The following is a 26,631-nucleotide window of genomic DNA, read 5'->3' as shown; positions in this document are numbered from 1 at the left end:
ACATAAGCTACGCTATTCTGTAGAAGAACCGTACTTGTGACGGTCGGCGAGTCCTTCGCCTCATCTCGGGTGATCGCAAACACTCGTCCTTGCGCCCGAGGTTTGTTCTGGTAATTCGGTGGCGCGATCCTTCCAACTTGGCCTCCCGGTGGCCTGACTTGTTGCCTCTGCGGGCAGTCTCTCACCAGATGGCCCCGCCGGCCACATCCAAAGCAGACTCCACGCATCGGACACGGAGCGGATCCATGCCTTTGGTTGCACAGGCGGCAAACATCGTCTCGGCGAGGCACCGGCTTACTAATCGCTCCTCGACGATTAGGCGGAACATTGAATCGGTTACCTTGCATCGGCCTCTTCCCTTGCCGAATATCTCTCCTGCTCGAAGGCGCGAACCGCGATCCAGAGGCGGCGGCCCTTTCTATCAGATCCTGTTCAACCATCCGAGCTCTCTCATAAAGATCATTGTAGTCCTTCAGGTTGAATGGTATCAGCACGCTCTCGATCTCGGGCTTCAGCCCATCTCCGAACCTTCTAGCCCTATTCACGGGGTCTTCAACTAGCCTCGGAGCATACTTGGACAGTTCAGCAAATTTGGCTTCATACTGATCAACTGTCATCTGATTCTAGCGCAGGCGAAAGAACTCTGCCATCTTCTGTTCCCTCGTGGTATCCGAGAAGTACTTTCCATAAAAAGCTCCCACGAATGTATCCCACGTCGGGGCCGTACCCTCGGGAAACACTCTGTCCTTGGTAGCTCTCCACCATGTACTTGCGTTCCCTTGCAACCGGTACACGGCTAGGGTGACCTTGTCCTCATTGGTACACCTCAACAGGGCAAACGCTTTTTCCAGCTCCTCGATCCATGAAGTAGCGGCTTCGGGATCTCCGCTTCCTTAAAACTTGGGCGGCTTCAACTTGAGGAATTGCTCCACCAACCTTTAGGCCAGGTGCCCATCATTTGCAACTCCAACTGGCTGATTCACGGGTTGGGCTCCGGCAGCGGCGGCAACAGCAAGATTCCGATTCCTCACTTGCTGCCCCATCGGATCTCCAATAGCTCCCAAAGCTTGCGTAATCCCAGCCATAGTCGGCTGTTGCCCAATCGGCTCAACAGCGCGCGGCGCTCTTTCTTCTTCCAGAATCTCCTCTATCGGCTCGACAGGCCTAGTCCGAGGTCCTCGGGGTACTCTTCTACCACGCTCGCTCATTTCGCGAGCAAAATACGGAGTCCCGCATACCCCATAGCAAGCGCGGTCAAAAGGCAGCCCCACAACTCCAAGCTCAGAAATCAACAATCACATGCACAACGATTATTAACCCACTAACTATCCCAATTTCAATCGCTCCTTATTACTCCGGGCCAATGACCGGATAGATCAGCCTGACCTTGCTCTGATACCACCTTGGGCGGGGATGTCACGCCCCGACTCTCGAGCTCGCGACATCCCTACCTTACTCGCCTCGGGTCATGAATGATAGCGTCCCAAGTAGCTATCGACCTACGAAATTACGGCGCATGCGGAACGTGCAATTCTCCCGGACAATCAATAACAACGGGATAGCATGGTAGGAAAATTAACACCGTCAATTCATCAAAAGACAATTTCATTAAACGACCAGAGCGGACGAATCTTAACCCTACCGAGCTACGGAAAATACGTACAACCCCATTCTTCGGGGCGGTTCACTAGGACCTCAAAAAGACATAAGGTCGGGTAAGGTTAATCCCTCGTCTACTCCCAAAAATCCTACTACAATCCTCCCGGTTCATCGTCCACGGCCTTCAAGACTGCTCGAAAAAATGTTAACCACGACGGGGTGAGAAATTAATCTCGGTGAGCTAACGCCTAAGCCCGGTTAGGACGTTGATTCGCTCGAACACCCTAAAAAGCAATCACATCGGCCTGAAATAGATATTTCAATCACAGGCAACTTACCCTCCAGGCCACACGTAATGTGATGCGGACTCGACTCAACAATCAATCAACCAAATCAATTTACCACCGCAAAGCATCACGGCACTTGCATGTACAGGACACCACACGTAGTCCATTTATTATCAGATCCGACCCGTAGGTCCAGCACACTAGTCAATTGGTGCTCTCCTGGCGGGACCGGGCATCGTCCCTTACTTCCGGCGACGGCGTCTGATAGTCCATGTGACTCCGCTCGACCAACCAGAAGACAATGATTGTCGACACGGCACGCAGCTAACAGGAATCCTAAAAAGGCTTCGGCCCATCACAAGCTGCGACCGGCAAACGTATACCCCAAAGACAATGATCGACGCGCATCCAGCAACCAGAAGACAATGATTGCCGGGACCGAACGACCGGAAGACAATGATCGTCGGAATTATCCCATTATGTGACCACTCGTGCACTTCGACAACCACCCGCTTCTTTTCTTGGATTTAGGTCGAATGCTCACACTCGCATGTTCAAATACTTGGCCCAAGGCCGTTTTCGTGCAAAAACATGCAATTTTATCTTATACGTGGTCACATGAATGCGCAATTTATATTGACCGACGCATCAAACAATTTGGGGCGATTCAGCTCTAATCGGACCCCCACGCAATCAGCACTCAAATCCGGCATTCATAGCCAACAATTCATGAGTCGATTAGCCAATGGCAAACAGTCAATTATTAATTTCAATTTCAATTCCAATTGTGCACTCGTCTCTGACCTATCGCTCACTCGCGATCAATCAACACAAACAATCAGATTAATCAATCAATCTAATCTAATTAGGCATAAAATCCTAACTAATTAGACTAACTTAACCAATTAGGGCCATTGAACCTAAACCAAATTTCTAACCTAAACCGGCCCTAATCGAGCTACCTAAATACCTAATAATCTAATTAATCTAATCCGAACGCAATTAGCGTCCTAACCAAGAGTTAGGGGCTAACTCACAATTTAAACTAGCTCGGGCAGTCTCAAATCGGCGGCGACGACGCGAACTCGGCCCGGCCCAACGACGATCGGCGACGACTAACGGCGATCCGCAATCCAACTTGAGCTTCGAGCTCCAACTCGGTCCGGGACGGCCCGAACAACTTCGCGACACTTCAAGAAGGTGGTACGGGGATCGAGGGTGGCGGCCGGAGGTCGCCGGTGGCCGGAACAGTGACCGGCCGGCGATGAACAGTGGCGGCCAGAACAGGGAATAGGGTTTTAGGGGCTGTTTTGGGGCGGCTTCGAGTGTTTTGGGTGGCTAACGGGCTGGGGGAAGGTTGTCTTGGGTTGGGGAGTTCGCAAGGTGGCCGGAGGTGGTGCTGGTGGTGGTCGAAGGTGGCCGGAGGCGGCTGAACCGCCAATGGACAGAACCGGCGCAGAACATAGGAGGTGCGGGCAGAACAGGGGAGGGCGATTTGGGGTGGTTTCTAAGCTCTAAGGGCGGCGACTGGTCTCCGGTGACCTTGGGGGACGGAGGAGGGTTGAGGGCTGTCGCTGGGGGTGGCCGGCGGGCGGTGGTTCCGGGCAGAGGAGGCTGGAACCGCGGCCGTGGGTCTCGGCGACGAAAACAGGGGACTCAGGCTTCGAGCGGCTGTTCGCGGCGATCCGGTGGGCGACAGGCGGCGGGCTGAGGTCAAGAAGTCTGTGGTGGTGGCGGAGGACAGGGACACGGCGGCTGGAGGCGGTCCGAAGCGGCCTTGGCGGCTGAGGCAACACGGGCAGTCCTGGGCGCAAAACAGAGCAAGGCGTCGGGAGGCTTCTGTGGACGGTTTCCGACGGTCTGGCGGCGACGAATGGCGGCCGGACGGCGGCTGAGTGGCGGGTGAAGGTGGTTGAAGGCGGTGGTCGCACAAAAACAACCGAGGAAGAGGATGGGTGTTCGGTGAGGGGGGGGCTGTTCACGCGCGCGTAACAGGAGGGAGAAGGGGGCTGCGGAAGAGAGAAGAGAAAGAAGAGAGAGAGAGAGAGAGAGAGAGAGAGAGAGAGAGTTGGCAGGTGGCTGAGTTGACTGGTGGGTGGCAGATTTGACTGAGGTGGGGCCCACCAGTCACTCACCATTAAAACCTTTGTCTCACAAGAATTATTGGGGGGAAAAAGGGTAATCTAACTAATTGGTACTGAACGGATTTTTGGCTCAATCGATTGGGAGTAAAATTGGATTTTCACGGGCTAGGTTCGGTCCGGAAAATTGCTAGGCGCGAGGACTAAAAATCCTAAGTCGCGGCGACCACGGTTTCGAGACCCAATCGAAACCGAACAAAATTTCGGGACTCGTCCAAATTCGTCACTTTCGTCCTTTCGATCCAAAATTTGCACCGACTAAAATTCAATTATCTTCCTTTTTATTGAATTCGGGCAAATTTACAAAGTCGGAATTTCCCGGGCGTCACAACTATGAACTTTCTTACAATATTTCTTTTTCAAATAAAAATAATTAAAAAATAAAAAAAGGAAAATCCAACCTAGGACTAACTTCTCCGGCCGCCGGCGAGCCAGATCTGGTGCTCGCAACCTCGGGCGACCATCCGCAAGGTCACGGCCGTCCCTTGGGCTTCGCAAGTCTAGGCAACGGCCGCCCAAGGTCACTCGACTCGGGCGGCCCTCGCCGGGGGTTGCCCGACCCCAGGACCCTAGGTGGCCATCATGGGGGTTGCGCGACCTGGCGGCCGTCGCCTAGACTCACGCGGCCCAGGGGATGACTACCGACGGTTGCGCGACCCCAAGCGACCTTGGCCAGGGTCGCTTGTCGGCGGCCTTGGGTTTGATGTAATGTATTGAAAAATATAAGAAAAAAGATAAGGGGCAAAATCGAAATTTAAAAGAATAAGTGACGATAGTTTTGGAAAAAAAAATCTTAACTCACCATTTGACCAAATACTAAAAGCTCAATGCTGGTCCCTACCGGCATTGAGCTCTCAGCTTTCCCATCCCAAAGCCCCCTACAAAGGATTGCCAAACACCCCACATTTTCTTCAAGGGGCTTTGGAAAGGCTGAACCAAATCTACCCACATTTTTTTTCAATGCGCATTCCTGCTCTTCTCGATACCTTTCTGCATAGATTTTAGTACGTGGTATTGGACAGGGTTTTCCACGTGCAGATGATCATCAATTTTATCTACACGCATAGCATCTTGAACTTAGCTACACATACATCGTTGGATTTTAGCTGTTCTTTAGTACTTTCGCACATTAAGCATTCCGCTGTAATTATCATAACTTTGCAACAAAACAAAAAAATGGTTAATATCACGAAAAATCCCAAATTGATTAAATATATAAACTGCTCAATCAATTTCCCGATGTCGAGTTCTGCCTAATGACCGTCGCACTTGCATCTCAATAACAGGGCTTTTGGTGTTTTGCAGGTCATAATCCAAGGGGGGCAAAACAGCTGCATGACGATCCAAAACGTGAACCGTTGACACCCACTTAACATCTATTTTCAGAAGACATTGACCTAAGTTTGCATGGCTCATTTTATTCGATTCAATGGTACGTCAATAAATGCAATTGAGTTTTTAATTCCCTCTTGGATCTACATGTATCGTGTCGTCGCTCTAGACTCTAGGGAACTAAAGTGCATTCATTAAATTAATTAAGCATACCAAACAGGTACGAATCACTTGTGTGTTTTTTTTTTTTTTTTGGTGCCAAAATGAAAAAATGTTGACGCCTACTTAGTAATCTTTTTTGCAATATATTCAGCCTGATTTCTAGCTATTCAAAGTGAACTTGTGACATCGTAGTTTTCAGTATAATACATGACTAGACAGATACCTGCGCAATACTTGGGATTACGATGTTTTGCACAATATTAATGTCTTGTTTTTTTTACCATGAAGGACTTAAAAAGTGCACATTTTTCTCCGGTCTGCAACCATCCAACACGAAACTCAGCAATAATAGGACGCTCACCTGGTCTTCTTGGATCATTCACAGTCCTTCATACATTGAAAACCTCCAGACCGTGACAATCCCCCCATCTTATTGGGCGATGCCCTCATCGCATCTTCGGCATTGTAGGCATCAATTTGCTTCTTGAATTGCCAAAGAGCTTCCACAAGTTCCCAACTCGCTTCACTCTCCTGTAGAAAATTCTAGATCGAGCTCTTCAAATTGTGAGGGTCGGACCTCAACTTCTCTATGAGCCTACATCCCAAACCAACGGCCAAACGGAGATTGTAAATGCACTATTGGAGTCGGACACAATATGAAAACAACGCAGAAGGATAAGGCGAAAAGCTAATCGATGTAGCCTAGTTCTCTTATAGCTAGTCCAAGGGCAAGAGTTCTATCGAGATCGTGAACAAGGGGTTGATCCATCGGTACGAAAACCTGTTTAGAGTGTTGCAGCGAGTCAGGAGGGTGGCATACCAACTGGAGCTCCCGCCAAAGTCAAAGGTACATTCAGTATTCCATGTGAGTATGCTTAAACAATTTCATGCACATGACGAAGATATCGACCGAGGAGAATTGCAACGAGCACCTCTTTTGGTAAAACTCTCATATGACCGAAATATTGATTCCATCATGCGGATCTAGTCAAACGGAAGAGGTATTGTGCGCCGAAGCGAGAGTATTTGATCCGATGGAAGGGTCTATTGCAGAGTGAAGCAAGTTGAGACCTCGGAAGCTCGTTGGCAATTTTTTTTTATCAATTTGCTTCTTAAATCGTTAAGCAAGGGGAGGGGGTTTGTGTGAAATTACAGAGCCTGCCCCTCATGGAAGAGAGATATATAAGAATCGGATATAAAATACAGAGAATAGGCTGTCCGGCCGGGCTGACACTTCCAAAGTTCCATTTTTTTTTAATGAATTCAGATTCGATCTCTCTCAGAGTCTCACTATGTTGTTATGACAATTAGTACGATGAAGCAAAATGATGCTTTGTCTTTTGCATAACAGTCGAATGAATGGCATTGGATGAGGAAATTTTCAATCATCTTGTAAATTAATAAGTTTGATGCTCACAATAATAGTATATTGTGTATTCCCATTGTCTTTTATAGTTGGCCAGTTTTTGTATAATCCAAGGAAAGAAGAATCAATCATGTAGCCTCAATGATTTAAGAAGCAAATTGATGCCTTCCATGCTGAAGATGCGAGAAGAGCGTCGCCCAATTTGGTGGGGAGAATGTCTGCGTCTGAAGATTTTCAACGTACAAAGGATAGTGGATAATCCAAGCAGACCGGGCGAACCTCCTCCTAGGGTTTCTTGAGTCCTCTAGAATATTTTTACGGACAGGCAATATAGATTTCAAAATCATTTGTTATACATATCACATGTGTGCAGCCGAAGACGGAGGGTCGATGAGAGGTCGATTTTGTGGCTAGCGCTGGGGCTAGGCTGGCCATTTGTGAGTACTGGCCATAGGAGAAAGGAAAAGGAAAGAAAAGGAAAACAAAAGGAAAAAAGTGGAAAAATTCAGAAATATCTTTAAAAAAAATGCAAAAGTTGTTCTTGTCGGTGCTAGCCACATCACGTAAAATGGTTTGTGGTCGGCCAGCGTCCACATAGCGATTTCCGGCCAATTTTGATCAGAAGGACCAAATTGATAAATCGTCAAAAGGTTGAGACTAAATTGGCAAACTATGAAACACGTTTAGGATTAAATTGCTACAATAAGGTGTAAGATTGAATTGACAGCCATGAAATAAGTTTAGGATTTTTTGGACAATTTTCTCTCACAATCAACATGACTCGATCTTAAAACAAGTAAAATTAAATTGGATCGAGTTACAATTGCTTTAAATTGAAGAGAATATAATGGGAGATAGCACCATTACACCACTACATGGTATACGACTACTAATCACAGTATTAGAAGAAACCTTTTTGCGTGGAAGACAGAAACGTGGATGAGTCTCTTCCTTTTTGCGTATGGCATTACCACTCATTTTGCCTGCATCCACTAATTCGGAACTTAATTGGAATGCCATACTTAAACCTGGATGTTTTCGAGATGTTCCCGATAACCCGCGAATGGCATGTGATTTTCCTTGTGTGGATCGTATTTCAATGGAAACTTAATGAGTCAGCTTCTATTAGTAATTTCTTAATTTGACTGATTGGGCGATGTAATTACACGCCAAAAGATCTTAGTGCGTGGTACTGGATGGGGTTTTCTATGTGTAGATGATCATCAATTTTATCAACACGCATAGCATCTTGAACTTAGTTACACATCGTTGGATTTTAGTTGTTCTTTAGCACTTTCGCACATTAAGCATTTTGCTGTAATTAGTAAATCATAACTTCGTAGCAAAACAAAAAGGGTTAATACCACAAGAAATCTCAAACTGGTATACTCATAATAAATTTACCTCAAACTAATTATTTTACCATCAAAAACACCAAACCGGTACACCTATGAAAAATGAAGGGTAAAAATCTCAAACTGGTATTTCCGTTAACCGCAAAGTGTCATCCAACTTGGCAATTTGACGAAAAAATTTAACAGAAACTAACAGAGAGTAACTTTACCACAAATGTACCAGTTTGAGATTTTTCGTGGCATTAACCCAAACAAAAAAGTCATATTTAGATTGATTTAAAAGTTACTAGCTAATTAAATATTTAAACCGCTCAATAAATTTCCCGATGTTGAAGTTTTGCGTAATGACCTTCACACTTGCACCTCAACAACAAAGCTTTTGGTGTATGTACCTCACTTGTTTCTCTTGTTAAAACCTAAGCAAATGGTCAAATCCATGGGGAAAAAGCTATAAGACTAAAAACCAAAGAAACCGACGATCTCGATTCCTCATTTCATGAAACGAAACTCGAGCGAAATCAGGAACGAATGCGGAAACCTGAATAGTGGATGACATACCTCCAACTATTGATGAACCCGGACGAATACAGATGTGCAACATTGAACGATCGGCAAAAAACGGGATGCTACTAAGTCAATTGCCCTCTCCGATGCAATGGTGTGCTTTTTCTATTAACGTAAGCTCTGGAGTACGTTCTCAAGAGAGAAATTGTCGACATGAAAAAGACGTCGTAACTTACGTAAGGATTTGGCTTAGACGACCTGTTTTATAAATATACCACCATCGCACCTCTTCAGATAACGTCTCCCAATAAGACGGTCATTAGGCGAGGTGGTTATCACGTAATTAATATATATAATATAACGTCGTGCATGTGAAACAGGAGCGACAATATGGGCGATTAATATTAGACCTATTGCAAGGGGAATCAGAATCAGACAAGGCTGCACTAGGATCCAAAAGGAAAAGTTTTCGCTCCCGTTTAATATTTGTTTCCACACTATATTAAACTGTCGTGCATGTGCTTGCAAAGAAAGAGTTTGTTTGGAGTCAATTTTTAACTCCATGTTGCTCTCTTTTTTTTTGGGAACTTCGATCGAGCTTTTAAAATAACATTTCCCCGCGGACCTTGTTGACTGCAGTGGAGATGAAACCCCTTCTCTGTTCAGTTCAAATTCCTGCAAATCTCCCTCATTTCTTCATGATTCTGCTCTGCTCTTTCTTCCTAACTCCTTAATTGATGCTACGAAAAATCCTAAATTCACATACACGTGACAAAATTTATCTCAAATTAACTTTTTGACAAAAAAAAAAACCCTCAAATTAGTACATCCGTGATAAAATTTACCTTGAATTAATTATTTTACCATTAAAAACACCAAATTGGTACATCTGTGAAAAACGGGAGGTAAAAATCTCATCCGTTAACTGCAAAGTGTCATCCAACTTTACAATTTGATGAAAAGATTTAACGGAAACTAACAGAGAGTAATTTTGCTATAGGTATACATATCAATTTAAGATTTTTCGTGGCATTAACCCAAACATAAAACTCACATTTAGGATTTGAGAAATTGATTATCTACGATTTTTTCTTTGGCCAATTATTAGATTTGGGATTAGAACGAAAGTTTGAGATTTTTCTTAGATAAAAAAAAAATAGTTCCTGGCGCAATTATAATTGGATCTAAAATTGACACCTTTTAAGGTAATTGGACCTACTGCAAGGGGAATCAGAATCAGAGAAGGCTGCACTAGGATCCAAAAGGAAAACCGTTCGGCCCCATTTAATATTTGTTTTCACACTACACTAAACTGTCGTGCATGTGCTTTGCTAAGAAGAGTTTGTTTGGAGTTAATTTTTAACTCCATGTTGCTCTTTATTTATTTATTTATTTTATCGAGCTTTTAAAATAACATTTCCTTTCTTTTGGGGTAAAATTGAAATTTATCATCTAAATATTAAATGGACCGAACAATCATATATCCCGCGTTGGCTTTGAACAGTCATTTGAATGAATTTCCCACGGACGTTCGCCCCCATTTAATATTTATTTTCACACTATATTAAACTGTTGTGAACATAATTGCAAAGAAGGGTTTGTTTGGAGTTAATTTTTAACTCCATGTTGCTCCTTTTTTTTTTTATTACTTCGATCAAGCTTTCAAAATAACATTTCCTTTCTTTTGGGACAAAATTGAAATTTATCATCTAAATATTAAATGGACCGAACAATCATATTTTCCACGTTGGCCTTTTGGACGGTCATTTGAATAGAATTTCCCGCGGACGGTGACTTCAACGGCCATTTGAATAACATTTCCGGCGGACCTTATCTTAAAGCCTAAATACCTCGTCTCTTGTTATTTATATCCCGGTGAATCTAGGCTTGTTTCGCCATCATCGTTTCGCTCTGACTCACTCTCTGTTTCTTCTCTGCTTCTTCTTCTTTTTTCCTGGTTTGCTCATTGCTTTCAATCTTTTCTCCTTGCGATTTCGATCCATTTGAGTTCAGCTTACTCATCACTCTCTTTTCGGGTCAGGGGTGTCATTTCTCTTTACCGATTGTTGACAGTTTGCTGAGAGCGAGACGTTCATGGCAATGCCTGACACGATCCTCATGTTCGCAGCTAGCGAATCTCCACAAAAGGAGCCTTCACCTGCGCCAAATCCGGGGCCGACAGAGTTCGACGATGTTTCATCCGTGGTGCAGAGTTCCTACACGACGAGCCCTTCTGATCAAGGAATCCCTCCATCAAGCACAACTCCAGCTAAGCCTGCTCAAGAGAAGTCCCTTTTGGGTTCATTGTCATTCTCGAAGCTCAAATCGGGATGTGAAGAACTGGCACGTCCTGGCGATGCTGCTTCAGTCAAGGACGACAAGAGCCGACTAAAGAACTTGCAGTCTCCCCGCAGGTGTTCCCCTGAGGTGGAATTGCCTCGCAAAGGCACAAGTGCTGGTGCTGCTAAAGACGATTTTGCAATAACCTTGCAGGACGCGCCACAACAACCTCTGTCAGAGGCTACGGCGGCGGAAGGTGATGAATGTGTATGCCGCTGGGCAAATTTCATCAACATGGTTACGTTGGCCGAGTGGGTCGTGTTGACGTGTGTCACTGGGCTTCTGATCGCGAGCTTAACAGTGCAGAAGCTGCAAAAGACAGATATTTGGAAGGTGGAGCTGTGGAAATGGTGTGTGCTGGGGCTGGCGATCTTTTCTGGTCGGTTAGTAAGTGAGTTGTTGATCACCCTGTTGGGTTGCTTGATTGAGGGGAAACTCTGGCTCAAAGAGAAGGTCTTGTACCTTCTCTATGGATTGAAGCGCAGTGTGCAAGTTTTTATCTGGTCAGTTTTCGTTCTTTCTGTCTGGGGTTTGCTGATATACCACGGAGCGAAGAGATCGAGGCAAGCAATGGAGATACAAAATTACGTGACAAGGGCTCTTGCTTCTTGTCTCGTAGGAGCTGCCATATGGCTTATCAAAACGCTGCTGGTAAAAATGGTTGCTGCTTCCTTTCACTACAAAGCGTTCTTTGAGCCTATCCGCGCGTACGTCCATCACCAGCACGTGATCACGGCGCTTTCGAAAAACCATTCGATGGGACGGGATGGCGAGTTCAAAGGGCGGCTCAGTTTCTTGAAGTGCATCAGTGGAGTGGCAGAGAATCTAGAGAAGGTAATTGATGCGGAGATGCTGAACCTGTTGAAGGGAAATCGAATTTCAGCTTGGAATTTGAGGCGGTTGATCAGCGGTATTACTGGCTCAGGGATATCTCTCTTTGACGAGAGCCTTCATCATCCAGATGAGGAGATCCGTATTTGCTCAGAAGCCGCAAAGACTGCTCGGAAGATATTTACGCATGTGGATACAAAGGAAAAGGGGTGAGAAGGCCAACACTGTCTTGAACTCTCTCCCCATTCTAGTTCTTTTTGCTGTACAAATGTGTATCTGATACATACTCTATGGTTTTTCTAGGTGCATTGAAGGGGAAGACCTCAAGAGCTTCATGAAGGAGGAGGATGTTGCCAAATTCATCCATTGGATTCAAGGACCGGAGGGTGATGGAAAGATAGACGAGCCAAGTCTAAAGAACTGGCTGGTAAGTTCACACTTGGTAATTCAGGATATGTACAGAGTATCAGCAAAATTTCTTTTCTTGTCCAAGTTCCGATCATGATACAGTCAATAAAGTGTAAGTGACAATCGATTTGTGTAAAGAAATGCTTAAGCTCGCCAAATTGTCGACACATTTTGAGAACTCGTGAATTAGTACTGCACCACCAGGCACAAGTTACCCAGCGTCTTTCGGTAAATACCGATTCACAAGCACGATTTTATGCTTCCAAAAGCGACATTATCTGGAGCTATGTAACAAGCTGAATCTGAGGGACTTTCTCAATTTCAAATTTTCTGAGGCAGACCTAGTTTTTGATTAATACATTCAAAGGGACTTGACTATATAGTCAATATTCTGCAGGAGACTGTTCACCGTCAGAAGAAATTACTCGCCCGCACCTTAAAAGATGTGGATACGGTCATCGATAATCTGGACTGGCTTCTCTCAGCAATCGTGCTTGTCGTGATTACCATCACGTCGTTACTTATCATGGGACTTTTGACATCGGAAACACTCATTTTTATCTCATCTCAGCTTTTGCTTGTGGTGTTTATGTTCGGTAACACAGCCAGAACCGTGTTTGAAGCCGTCATCTTCATATTTGTGACACACCCGTTCGATGTGGAAGACCGTTGCGTCATCGATGGAGTGCAGGTGTGTTACTTAGTCCTGAGACTCTGCCTTGACTTCTTTGTTACTGATTCCCCTATGTGCCTGACATCTTAATCCCTCACAGTTGGTTGTTAAGAAGATGACTATTTTGACCACGACCTTCGTGCGATCTGACGGCGAAAAGATATACTACCCTAACTCAGTTCTGGCCACCAAACCGATTAGCAATTTCAACAGGAGCGACAATATGGGCGATTCTGTGGAGTTCACCGTCGATTTCTCTACTTCAGTTGATAGTATTGCAGAATTAAAGGAGCAAGTGAAAAAGTATGTCTGTCTACTCCTTCCTAAACCTCTTTATATTGCCACTCCTACTAACAGGAAAAAGAAAAAATCGAAACATCATCGATTGGTGGTCGAGCTTTCTTCTGTTCATTTACCATCGTTAGCATTTCTAAATATTTCTTCAGAACAAACGTGTATCAGTTCCTCATGGAATTTCAATCCTTGGTCGCGAAATTGTCAGGTACTTGGAAAGCAAGCCTAACTACTGGAAGAAGGAGCACAGCGTTGTGGTCAAGGAGATTGAGGATGTCAACAAGTTGAAGATGGGTCTCTTCGTCACCCACACGATAAATTTCCAAAACTCTGGGGACCGGAGCAGCCGGAGATCCGAACTCGTGTTGGAGCTGAAGAGAATCTTTGAAGAAGTCGGTATCAAATACCGTCTGCTTCCTCAGGAAGTTCAAGTCGGCTATGCCGGGTCAGCAGCGCGGTCTTGAATCTTCCAGGAGAAAAGTTGCGACCAGCAAGTATGTGAGGACGTGATCATCAAGTCACATTGCATTACATCTACAAAACCACTGTCTCTTTTAAACAGACTGCTCATTAGGAGTTCTGGTGTTGTCTGTGTTTGTCAATTTCTTCCATTTGATTGAGAGAGGGTTGAACCAAATGCTATTGGAATCACAATGGAATGGATCATTGCGTCATTCCGAAGTAATCGACTGCGTTGTAATCGCGTGAAACGTAATTCTAAAATGGACTAAGGATTGATTGACCTGCTAATTTCCGGCATAACAAGATACCATTGTTACTCACTTGACTGATTAATGATGCTTTTCTGTTGTGCGATTAATGCACATTTAAGGTGCGTTTGGTTCACGGAACATGACTGATTTGGATAAAAAATATTTAAATGATCGCTTGTAACACTTACAGAATTGAATGAATGAAAAATATTTTAATATCCACGGAAATATTGAAATATGAATTATTGTAGATAATGATAATATTTTAGAGCGGCGCTATTTTCACTTTCGTTTTGACTAATACACTCCTTCTTTCTTGTTAACTTACCCAAATACCCTCCTCTAGTGCTCCCCATTGCCCGGTTTGAAGGGGAGTATTGAAGTAATAAATCAAAAAGCAAAAAATCAGAATGGTCACAATGTAGAATCCATTACAAATCATGAAGATCATTAAGATAGCACATCAAGCAAACTATCTGCGATTTGAACATTTGGAGATCTTTTTCTGATTTGCTATTATTTATCATGTAGACCAAGTCGTTATCTTTTTTTGATTTGTTATTATGTAAATCATATCATTATCTTTTATTTCTACCATAGTTATAGATGACAATACCCCCAATTATGCTACAACGACTCAATTTCTTGTTTTCTTCACCGGCCCTTCAATCCAAAAGCTTTCGATTTGTGTATTTAAGTCCTGCTACTTGCGGCCATTCTCTATTTTAGTCCCTTTCTTAGCTCAGTCAATTTTTCGAGGATGAGAAATCTATGTGGGGACTTTTTGTTAGATTTACCGTATTTTCGAACAAGTGCTACTTTGTAGTACAAATAGGCATCACATCTGAAAAAAGAAGAATAAGGGCCTGCATGGTAACCATTCTCATTCTCCGATTCTCATCCCGCAACAGTAAAAAATGAGAATGCTGTTTGGTAACGTAAATAATTCTGATTCCGATTCTATTCCCAGAATCGCTTTTGGAGAATCAAAATCAGTTTTAGAGTAAAATCCAGAAGCAAAAAAAAGTTGTTTCGGAAAAAAGAATGACTTTTGAAAATAGCAAACAGAATGAAGTCTCACATCTTTCACTTTTTCCTTGTAATTTTCTCGTCATTTTTTCCCCTCTACCTAATAAAAATAAAAAAAAATAAAATTTTTTTTTAAAAAAATAACAAAAAATTTAGAAAACCTAAAAAAAATAGAAAAAGCTTAGATTATGCTACTTTGACCTTATTTTCATAAAGTTGGGCCTAAATTCCATAACTTTCATAGATTTCACTCTCCTACAAAGAATATTGCCGAGGATGAGGGCATCCAACATGCATATTGATAGCCCTGCGTCACAAGATGTTTCTATGTATTTAGAAAACGCAACATTTAAAGAACTTTAAACATCATGTATTAAAATTTGTATTTCATTCATGACATGCTAAAAAATAATGTATTTTAAATTATTTGAGTGTGCATTGAAAATTAGTCTTTAATTTAAGATGAAATTTTATAAATTAACCGCATAGTTATTTGACTTAAATGAAAAAAATAGGGAAAAAATCATTTTTTTGAAACATAAATTTTGTGCGCTTATCAAACACGTTCTGATTCTCTAAAACTCATTCAAGAATGGAATCAAAAAATTCATTTGAACCAGAATCAGTTTTTCCGGATCGAAATGAGAATCAGAGAATGAGAATGGTTACAATGCAGGTCCTTAGACTAAAGTCCGAATAGATAAAAACAATTCGACCAAAAAAATACAAGAATAGGTAAAAACAATAGTGAGATAACATCATAAGGTTAATACCATAAGAAATCTCAAATTAATATATTTGTGTCTCATGTACCGCAGGCCAATTTTCATTAAGAAAAGTTCAAAATTAGCAAATTGTGCCACACTTTGCAAAATAAATTTTATGTCGCAAAAAATCCCACAAATACTGCTGTGACAAATCTGTTAGAGGGAAAAATTTAGACAAATTAAAGCTTTTAATAGATTTCAACCGAGTGCTCCTTAGGGAAAAATTTTGCGGATCTTAGAAAATTCCTCGATTTCAATTAATCATTTTAGAATCTAAACAACGTTGTTTAGGAATATAATGCAGGGTAGATTTGTTAGGAGTATATGCGTTTATGATTTTTTTTTATATGAAAATTCTTATGATTAAATATAGACTCCTCTCTTTTATACACTCTCATTATGAAAATGGGTCATTCGAGCGTATTGAAAGTGCACGAATTTAAGATTTTTAGTGGTATTAACCCAATATATTTATCGATATGTGTGAGAATGGTGGACAAAGAGGCGGGGGACGTGATCAGGAAAAACCTTCGTCATAATGTTTCCTCGGGATATTATCTATCTTCCAAGACAGTGTCATCCAATGCAAAGATGATTCATTCGGGCTCAGTTCATTTTGCGGAAAACAAGTTGTTATCAGAAAATATTTTCCAAGATGTCATTTTTAGGAGAATGATAATTTTTTTTTCGGTGTTTAGCTAAAACCTGAAAATAAATTGGAAAATATTTTCCGACGTTCGGTATAGAAAACTCGATTTGATTTTCCTTCGTGTGATCCTTTTAATAATTTTTTTAAAATTTTTATTTTTGCCTTTTTAGTTTAAAACATTCATATTTTTTAATTTTTCTTGTTTCTATTTTTATTTTATTTTTTCTTTTCCTTTGATTCTAGGATGAAAAGGATGATTGGTATGACCACGAAGAGCTGTGTCTCCTCTCTCCATATTAACCACAAAATTTAGCTCAAATTAATTTTTTGACAAAAAAAAACCCTAAATTAATACACCCGTGATAAATTTACCTCGAATTAATTATTTTACCATTAAAAACACCAAATTGGTACATCTGCAAAAAACGGGAGGTAAAAATCTCATCCGTTAACTGCAAAGTGTCATCCAACTTTGCAATTTGATGAAAGGATTTAACGGAAACTAACATAGAGTAATTTTGCCATAGGTATACATATCAATTTGAGATTTTTCGTGGCATTAACCCAAACATAAAACTCACATTTAGGATTTGGGAAATTGATTATCTACGATTTTTTCTTTGGCCAATTATTAGATTTGGGATTAGAACGAAAGTGTGACATTTTTCTTAGATAAAAAATAGTTCATGGCGCAATTAGATTGGCTCTAAAATTCAAAGCTTTTAAGGTAATTAGACCTATTGCAAGGGGAATCAGAATCAGTAAATTGACAGCACCGAGGCCGCCGATTTCAATGGATGTAGGAATGACATAACCACTGAGACTTCCTTAATCATGCTCTGTTTACTGTTTACTGTACTTTACATGAATTGATTAATGGCTACATGAATGGAGTGTTCGCTGATTTTTGAGGATCGTGCCTCTGTGTCGGCAACAATTAAGTAATACATCTTCTTCCAAAGGCAGCAGTCTTCAATGCGCATTCCGACTCTGCTCCATACCCTTCGGCATCGAGAGATTTGATATATTGAAGTCTTGGACAATCGGCACCATCACAGCAGAAAGGAAGAAGTTTGTGATTGAACACTGTTGAAACAAGATACAGACATTCGGGCATTTACTCGAATTTGTAGAGTTTCTATTCATTCCTCAAATTGGTTAATTGTAATGTTTTTCTAGACGTAACATTAATAGAAGTTGCTAATTTGGCTTTCCACTTATAAACAATAGGTTAAAATATTTTCATCGGTACAGTGCAAAAGAATTGAGTTTTACATTAAAGTAGTTAATTAAAGCTAAAAAAAAAAAAGGGAAAAATGCTTTTGTGACAGTATTTTCAGGGGCAGTACAATCTCAACCGCAGATCCACGTACTATCACCACGTATTTTGCATAAAGCACTCATTAATTGAAAAATTGTATGGTCAGAAATAACCGTCAGTACTTTAGACTGTCAAGTTGCGACTAAAAAAATAATAATAATAAAAACAAAAAATGTTCACATGCGTTTATAATTGCGCTCCATCTCTCCTTCTCCCTCTCCCTTTTTCTCCCTGGAGATCCTCTTTCTCTTCACTTATTCTCCATCTTTTCTCTCTCTCTCTCAATTATTACATTATGCATTCAATTCAGCTAAAGCATTCACTTTCGTGCTAAAGTCCATATTTTTCCTAGAGAAGCTCTGAGCTGAAAAGCATTGATATTTGCGCAGCACTCATGGAGGTCGATGGAAGTTTGGCAGGGAAGAAAGAAGCAAATGAAGTTGTCCTCGTCATCCCAGGCGCTGAATGTCGAAGCAGACGTTCTTTGCCAAAACCAAACACCGAGCCAACAGAGCTTGAAAATCTCCCATCAATTCCACAAATATCCAATTTGACAAGCCCCTCTGCTCAAACTGCGCCAAGCATGCCTCCAGTTGGTTCAGTCCCATCACCAGCAGCAGGGGAGGAAGATGATGAATAGGAGGGAGACGATGAGGATGTAGTCAAGACTGTGAATCCGGAGTCCCAATTGATGTCCGGTAAAACGAAGATTGTTTTGGCACAGTGGGTGGCGTTTGCGTGCCTCGCAGGGCTTCTGATAACGAGTTTAACCATCCATAATCTACGAAATATAGTTATTTACGAGGTGCGTTTGTGGAGATGGTGGTCGCTGATGTTGGCAGTCTTTTGTGGTAGTTTGGCAACTAATTTGTTGATCGACGCATTGCTTCTCTTGATTGAGAAGGGCCATCTGCTCAAAAGGAATGTGTTGTACTTTTTCCTTCCATTGAAGGACAGTGCCCGGGTGTTCGCCTGGTTGTGTCTGGTCCTTTTAGCCTGGGTTTTGGCGATAAACCATGGAGCGAAGCGATCGAGACACACGACCAAGATTCTGAATCGTGGCATGAGGGCGCTCGCTTCTTGTCTTATAGGACCTGCCTTATGGCTGATCAAATTGTTTTTGATAAATATGCTTGTTTCTTCTTTTCAATGCAAGAGGTTCTTTGATCGCATTCAAGATTACATGTTTCTCTACCATGCGATAAGGACTCTTTCCGGCCCACGTCCTCCGAAGAATGCTGATAATTCGGGTAGCTCGAGATATAGGGTGAGGCGAAATCTCAAGAAGCGCATTAAAGGAGCAGCGGGGCAGCTAGAGGAGGTGAACATAGAGAAGCTAATTAAGATAAAGCCGGATAAAGTGTCTACATGGACGGTGAAAAAGTTGATCGACATTGTTACCGGCTCGAAGCTATCGACTCTTACTCGTTCCCTCAATAGTACCAGCGATAATCAGGCAGAACAACAAGATATGGAAATCACAAATGAATGGGAAGCCAAGGATGCTGCTCGTGTGATATTTGATAATGTGGCTGAATCAAATAGGTGTGAGAACCCCGACTCCCGTGAGGAAGATGAAAGGTGTGAGAGCGCCGACTCCCTCAAACTCTCTCCTTTTCTAAAATGAAATTGTTGCTTTGAATGTCAAGGTCAGCGTAGTTAGTTGGAAAGTTATGGATTTCTAGCTTAGGAACTGGATGTCATCTGTTCGAATCTCATCAACTGCATACAAATAGCTGCACAGCCTAAAAGTCAAGATTTAACTGGTTCATGCGTTGCTGATTCCTGTTTTCTGCTTTTGCCAGCTTAATCATGGAGGATGACCTATTGCGCTTCATGAAGAAGGACCTTCTTGATAAATTCTTCTCTTTGATGCCTGGAGCAGAAGCAAATCGGAGGATCAAGAAGTCGGAATTCGAGAGATGGCTAGTAAGTGCTAATTGAATCACTCAGGTTTTGACTTGTCTAGATAGCAAACTGAAATTGAGGAGACTTTTGGAGCTGGAAGAACTAGAAATCCTGCATATGATCGATAGATAGACATAGACATAAGGGCATGATCTGAATTATGTAGTTTACGTCTGCAGGCGAATGTCTACCATCGCCTTAGAGAATGCGAATACAATCATCAAGGAGCTTAACAACGTTGTTTCAGCAGTTTCGCTTATCGCGGTCCTCATTCTGGGGTTGCTTCTAACAGGACTTTTGACAACGGAAGTGCTCATTTTCATTTCATCCCAGCTTTTGCTTTACGCGTTCTTTTATGGGGACGCCGCCAAAGGCTGGTTGGGAGCCACCATGTTTGTGTTCATGGTGCATCCGTTCGATGCGAGCGACCGATGTGTGGTCCATGGGGTAGAGGTGAATGACTTAGCCTCTGACCCTTGCATGGCTACAGATTCCACATTTGTCATGACTTTTCGATTCTACGCAGATGCAACACACGACTACTGTCTTCTTCACGAAAGACGGGGAAAAGACATTCTACCCGAATTCAGTTCTGGCCTCTAAACCCATCAGCAATTTCTACAGGACCCCGGACATATACGACTCCATCGAGTTCACGGTCAATTTCTCGACTTCAGCCGACGCAATCCAGGGTTTGAAAGACGAAATAAAATTGTCCGCCATCTGCTACCCCTGAATCTCTCTTTTAAAGCATAAAATGTCTCACCTTCCCCATTGTAAGTGGGATACAGAAACCCGTGCATAAAGGAGTTTGTCAACAATGGCTGTAATGATGAAGATTATTGACTTATGCATCATACAAACTCACACCCTTCATAAACGTCCCCTGCTTCTGGCTTTTGAAGTTCAAGATATTCCGATGCACTTGTGTGCCTGCTTGCTTTCATTTTAGCACAGCCGTCGGGTATTGTACATGGCGCAAGTTCTGATTGAATAAGCCTTCAGGTACTTGTCGTAACACCCGCAACACTGGCAAGCGGGTCACAGCATTGTGTGTAAGGAGATTGCAAACGTCGACAACTCGAAGGTCTTGAAGATGGCTCGCCACGTCACCTACACGTTGAATTTCCAATATAACACGGAAAGGACCCAGCGGAGATCCGAGCTTGTGCTGCATCTGAAGCGCATTTTCGAAAGACTCGGGATCGAGTAAGGCATGCTTCCTCAGTAAGCTCGTCTCAGACTGGGTCGGCGACCACCTCTGTGCACGGTTTTGACGACTTCAAGGTAGAGGGGGCCATTTGGGCCCGTGGGCCCGGAACCGGCCCGGAACCGGCCCGTTGACCGGCCCGTTGACCGGCCCGGAACCGGCCCGTTGACCGGGCCCACGGTTCCGGAAACGTGGGAACCGGCCAAAAAAAAAAAAAGGGTGGGCCCCGGGGCTCTCTGCCCCCGGGCCCCCCTTCTGCCCCCGGGGCCCGGGCCCCCTCCCCCCCTTTGGGCCGTTGGCAACGGCCCAAAGAGCCGTTGCTTTCCATTTAAAAAAAAAAAAAAAAATTAAAAATGATTCTTGCCTATAAATGCATATGCTTCCCCTTTCATTTTTGTCACAAATTCTCCGAACAATCTCTCGAATTCTCTCCGAAATCCTCTCAAATCGCTCAAATTCTCCCAATTCTCTCAATCCCGACTCAATTCTCTCAATCGGATTTCCGATCAATTCTCTCAAAAATGGCAAGTGGAAGCAGAAATGCCGACAAGGGCAAGATGGCTATGGGAGATTCCGAGTATCCCATTCATGAATACGATCCTCGTGAGTATGCAAGTTGGGAAGACGACGACGATAATATCAACTATGTCCCGATTCCGAACGTCGAGCACATCCCAACACAAGAAAGTCTTCATCCTCCCACCGGTGTCGAAGAAACGTCAACGGCAAATGAGCCGGAACGGAAGGGCCGAGATAATACATCGGACTTGTGGCTACACTTCGACAAGGTACGTGATGAAGTCGAAGGTAAGTATAATGTAAAATGTAAATATTGTTCGCAAACATATAAATTCACGAAAGGAGACGGCTACGGAACATTCCGTCGGCATTTGACGAAAAAACATCCAACGCAAGCGGGGATCGACAATACGCAACAACAAATTTCCGGGTACGCCACTTCTAAGCCTCATCCTTTATTTCGTTTCACCGAAGCACTTTATAAACAAACATTAGGTGAATATGTTGTCCTTGATCATGCTCCGTTTAATACTGGTGAAAATTTTAATATGAAATATTTGATAAATACTGCGTTGGTTCCGTAAGCGCCAACTATTCCAAAAAATACTCTTAAACGCGAAGTTTTTCATCTTTATAAAAAAGGAAAAAATCTTTAGGAAAATTTTTTGCGGAATTCAATGGACGTGTGCATATAGGTAGCGATATTTGGAGTGATCCTTGGCAAATTCATTCTTATATGGGTGTCACGTGTCATTGGATAGATGACAATTGGATGATTCAAAAAAGACTTATTGCATTCCGAGTTTTTGATGAAAGCCATTCGGCTCATAATATTTATAGAATAATTAGGCAAGTTTTAGAAGAATATAATTTAATAAATAAAGTATTTTCAATTGGTTTTGATAATGCCGCCGCAAATACCGCTTCTATTCTCGAATTAGAAAATATTTGCAAACCCACTTTTGGAGGACAATTTTTTCACATTAGATGTGCTTGTCATGTTTTAAATTTATGTGTACAAAATGGTTTACGAACTCTTGACACTTCTCTTGCCCCAATAAAAAGTGCAATTAAATTTTTATGGAGTCGTCCCCAATGTATGAAATCATGAGGAAAATTTTGTAAACAAAATGGGAGAAGGCCAAGAAGATTTCCAAAAGATATTTCGACTCGTTGGAATTCTACGTATGAGTTGCTTCGGCAAACTTTTGAATATAAAGATTTATTATGTATGTTTATTTCACAAAATATTCCCGAAATTACTTTACTTCCTCAACATTGGGACGTTTGCAAGAAAATTTTAGATATTTTGAAAATTTTTAATGATGCTACTAAGACTTTATCTGGTATTTATTATCCTACAACGCATTTATTTTTAATAGAGTGTGTTAATATTAGTAGTGTTTTTAGTGAATATGAAAAAGATACCGAATTAGGTCAAACTATTTTAGTAATGCGAGAAAAATGGTTGCATTATTATTTGCAAATTCCTCTTGTCTATTTAGTTGGTATTGTTTTTGATCCACGTATTAAATTAGACGGTTTACAAGATTATTTGAATGTGTATTATCATGATTGTTTATATTTGGATGATTCAATAGATATTTCAAATATATTAGGACATGTTAAAGAATCTATAGTAGCATTATATGGAGAATTTTGTAGTAGATATGGTTTAAGTGATTCCCGATCTTTACAATCTACCGCCTCACGTAGCGAAGGTGGTAGTTCACTTAGTAGAGGGTATAATATGCTTAAGAGTAGGCAAAAAAAACAAAAAGGGGCAACATGTAATATTTCTGAATTAGAAAAATATTTAACCACTTAATTTGAGTTTCGTGATGCAGAGCATAGTACAGATTTCGAAATCCCGAACTGGTGGAAGAGTCACCAAATCGAGTATCCAGTTCTCGCCCTCATCGCTCGTCAAATATTAGCAACCCCTTCTTCAACGGTTGCAGTTGAACAAGCATTTAGTTTTGGAGGATTAATTTTGGACTCTCGCCGTTCAAGATTAAGCCCGGACTCTGTGGAAGCTCAAGCTTGTGTCGGCGATTGGACGAGGGCGAAATATCGACACCAAGAGTTAGATCGTGAACACGAATTTTTTAGCGATGATGTTGGAGATACCACCGCCACGGGTACCACAACGGGTAGCGACGATTGACGATGAGGTAAGTTGGGGTTCTCAAAGGTAAAAAGAACTACATGGGCTTTGATTCTTCTATCCCCAAGAAGATATGTAGGCCGCTTAATGATAATTCATTAAGTTCAAGCCCATTCCTTTTTTTTTTCCCATATTTTATTACAATGTACAATTTAATTGTATTTTATAATTTATAATTTATTATATTTATTTTATTATTTATTATTTTAAAAATTATTATTAAAAATGAATCGGAATGAACCGGCGGTTCCGAAGCGGAACCGGAACCGGGCCGGAACCGCCGGTTCCACCTTTTCGTGGAACCGGAACCGCCGGTTCTCGAACCGGAACCGGCAGTTCCACCGAACCGGCCTCCCCTACTTCAAGGGCATGGCTTTCCTAGAAATGTCCGCAAGTATTTGAGAATACTAGGTTCTTTGCTTGCTCATGAATTGCAGCGCATAAGAATTACTACGTACCTCTATATAGACTGAAAATTTCCAAGAACAATTTGGATCTTCAGGTCTCAAACAAATTAACCAGATAATCAAGCGCATCTTGTGACGCCTGGGAAATTCGAATTTTGTAATTTGCCCAAATTCAATAAAAGGGAGAAAATTGAATTTTAGTCGGTGCAAATTTTGGATCGCAATGACGAAAGTAGCGAATTTTGGACGATTCCCGAAATTTCGTTCGGTTTCGATTGACTCTCGAAATCGTGGTCACCGCGACTTAGGATTTTTAATCCTCGCATCTAGACTTTTTCCGGACCGAGCCTAGCCCGTGAAAATCCAATTTTTATTCCCAATCGGTTGAGCCAAAAATCCGATCAGCCTCGATTTATCAAATTACCAAATTGCCCTCCAATAATGCACATGAGACAAGATATTTAAAATATCTTGTGGGCCCCACTTGCCATAAATGCCCCCAACCATCAGTCAAAGTCAGTCAAGTCAACTCTCTCTCTCTCTCTGGTCTCCTCACTCCTCCCCTGTTCACCCGCGCGAGCCCCCCTGAACCGAACACATCTTCCTCCCTTCTCCAACCATTTTTGTGCGACCACAGCCCCGAACCACCACCGTCTGCCCACCGCTTCAGCCCCACATCGTCCGATAGTCGTCCGTGTCGCCGCGAAACCCCGCAACAGCCTCGGCGTCGGATCGCTCTGTTTCGCGTCCGTGGGCTACCCGAGTTGCTCGGCCACCTCGAGGCCACTTCCGACCACCACCAGCCACCGTATCAACTTCCCCTCGACCTCCAGACTTCGACCCACCGCCGTACGCCGTCTCGGACCGCCGCAAACAGCCCAGGTTAGACCCGACGCCCAACATCCCCCGTTTTGCGCCGAACTGCTGTTCCGCCATCCTCCGCCGCGATTCAGCCTCGCCCACCGCCCGCCGACCACCCCAAGTCGTTACCCTCCACATCTAGTCGTCCCTCGAAGTTGTTGGAAACCGATCGACGGCCGTGGAGCTCAAAATCAGCCCCGGCCAGCCTCCCCTGCTCTAACCCGAACCTCCCCTATTTTTGCGCTCGACTCTATTCAGCCGCGGTTTGGCCACCTCCGGCCACCTTGCGAGCCCTCCAACCTAGGACGACCTTCCCCTAGCCCGTGAGCCACCCGAAACCCTCGAAGCCGCCCCAAAACAGCCCCCAAAACCCGGTCCCCTGTTTTGCCTGGTCACTGTTCACCGCCGGCCGGCCACTGTTTCAGCGACGCCAGCCTCTACCTCGAGTCTCGTGCTATTTTCCCGGAGTGTCGCATAGTTTTTCGAGCCATCCCGGACCGAGTTGGAGCCCGGAGCTTAAGTTTGATCAGCCTGCAAGTCGCCGATTGTCGTCGTCGGGCCGGGCCGGGTTTGTGTCATCGCCGCTCGAGTTGAGACCACCCGAGCTAATTTAATTGTGAGTTAGCCCCTAACTCTTGGTTAGGACGCTAATTGCGTTCGGTTTAGTTTAATTAGCTAATTAGGGTGTTTATGTAGATTAATTTCGGTCGGGCTAGGTAGAAACGTGGTTTGGGCTAAACGACCATAATTAGTTAAGATTAGTCCATTAGCTAGGTTGTCTGTGGCTAATTGGTGAGTAGAACCGATTGATTGGATTGATTGCATTGGTTGATTGCGAGCGAGCAATAGGTCAGAAACGAGTGCGCAATTGGCTATCAATTGAAATTGAAATTGGAATTAATAATTCACCGGCTGCAATCGACTAATTGATTCATAAATTGTTGGTCGTGAATGCCGGTTTACTTGTTGATTGCTATGGGGGTCCGATTAGAGGTTAATCGCCCCAAATTGCCCGGTGTGTCGGTCGATATAATTGCGTATTCATGTGACCACGTATGAGATAAAATTGCATGGTTTTGCACGAAAATGGCCTTGAGCCAAGTATTTGAACATACGAGTATGAGCATTTGACCTAATTTCAAGAAATGAACCGGCTGGTTGTCGAAGTGCTTGAGTGGTCACATAATGGGATAATTCCAACGATCATTGTCTTTTGGTCGATCGGTCCTGGCAATCATTGTCTTCCGGTTGCTAGATGCGCGTCGATCATTGTCTTCTGGCTGTTCGTTTGCTGGTCGTAGCTTGTGATGGGCCGAAGCCTTTTAAGAATTTATTTTAGCTCCGTGTCGTGTCGACAATCATTGTCTTCTGGTTGGTCGAGCGGAGTCACATGGACTATCAGAAGCCGTCGCCGGAAGTAAGGGATGATGTCTGGTCCTGCTAGGAGAGCACCGACCGACTAGTGTGCTGGACCTACGGGTCGGATCTGATAATAAATAGACTATGTGTGGTGTCCTGTGCATGCAAGTGCTGTGATGCTTTGTAGTGGGTTGAATTGGTTTGGTTGATTGACCGTTGAGTCGAGTCTTCATTGCATTATGTGTGGCTTGAAGGGTAAGCTTGCATGTGGTTGAAATATCTGCTCTTTGGTGATGTGATTGATTGTTAGGATGTTTGAGCGAATCAACGTCATAACCGGGTTTAGGCGTTGGCTCACTAAGATTAATTTCTCACCCCGTTGTGGTTAACAATTTTCAGACAGTGATGGAGGCCATGGACGTTAAGGCG

General features: G+C 43.0%; 1 protein-coding gene and 1 pseudogene across 1 annotated transcript; both read left to right on the top strand.

The window, feature by feature from the left end:
* Positions 1 to 10,840: 10,840 nt before the first annotated feature.
* Positions 10,841 to 13,756, top strand: LOC115756348 (mechanosensitive ion channel protein 10-like). The gene is made up of 5 exons (XM_030696071.1): positions 10,841 to 12,126; positions 12,221 to 12,344; positions 12,723 to 13,016; positions 13,099 to 13,301; positions 13,501 to 13,756. The coding sequence occupies exons 1-5, from the start codon at positions 10,841 to 10,843 to the stop codon at positions 13,754 to 13,756; spliced, it is 2,163 nt and encodes a 720-aa protein (XP_030551931.1).
* Positions 13,757 to 18,603: 4,847 nt separating this feature from the next.
* On the top strand, positions 18,604 to 20,892 carry LOC115756347 (annotated as a pseudogene).
* The last annotated feature ends 5,739 nt before the right edge of the window (positions 20,893 to 26,631 follow it).

Source organism: Rhodamnia argentea, chromosome 4 (assembly GCF_020921035.1).
Source record: "Rhodamnia argentea isolate NSW1041297 chromosome 4, ASM2092103v1, whole genome shotgun sequence".
NCBI classification, from domain to species: domain Eukaryota; kingdom Viridiplantae; phylum Streptophyta; class Magnoliopsida; order Myrtales; family Myrtaceae; genus Rhodamnia; species Rhodamnia argentea.
The sequence above is the reverse complement of the archived record's forward strand: the minus strand, read 5'-3'. Positions and strand labels throughout refer to the sequence as shown.

Bases quoted from the DNA above. Each gene is read 5' to 3' on its own strand.
- LOC115756348 (XM_030696071.1), top strand. From the start codon at position 10,841: ATGGCAATGCCTGACACGATCCTCATGTTCGCAGCTAGCGAATCTCCA. The intron at 12,127-12,220 runs GTGAGAAGGCCA...TGGTTTTTCTAG, and splicing joins GTGGATACAAAGGAAAAGGG to GTGCATTGAAGGGGAAGACC. The intron at 13,302-13,500 runs GTATGTCTGTCT...CGAAATTGTCAG, and splicing joins TTAAAGGAGCAAGTGAAAAA to GTACTTGGAAAGCAAGCCTA.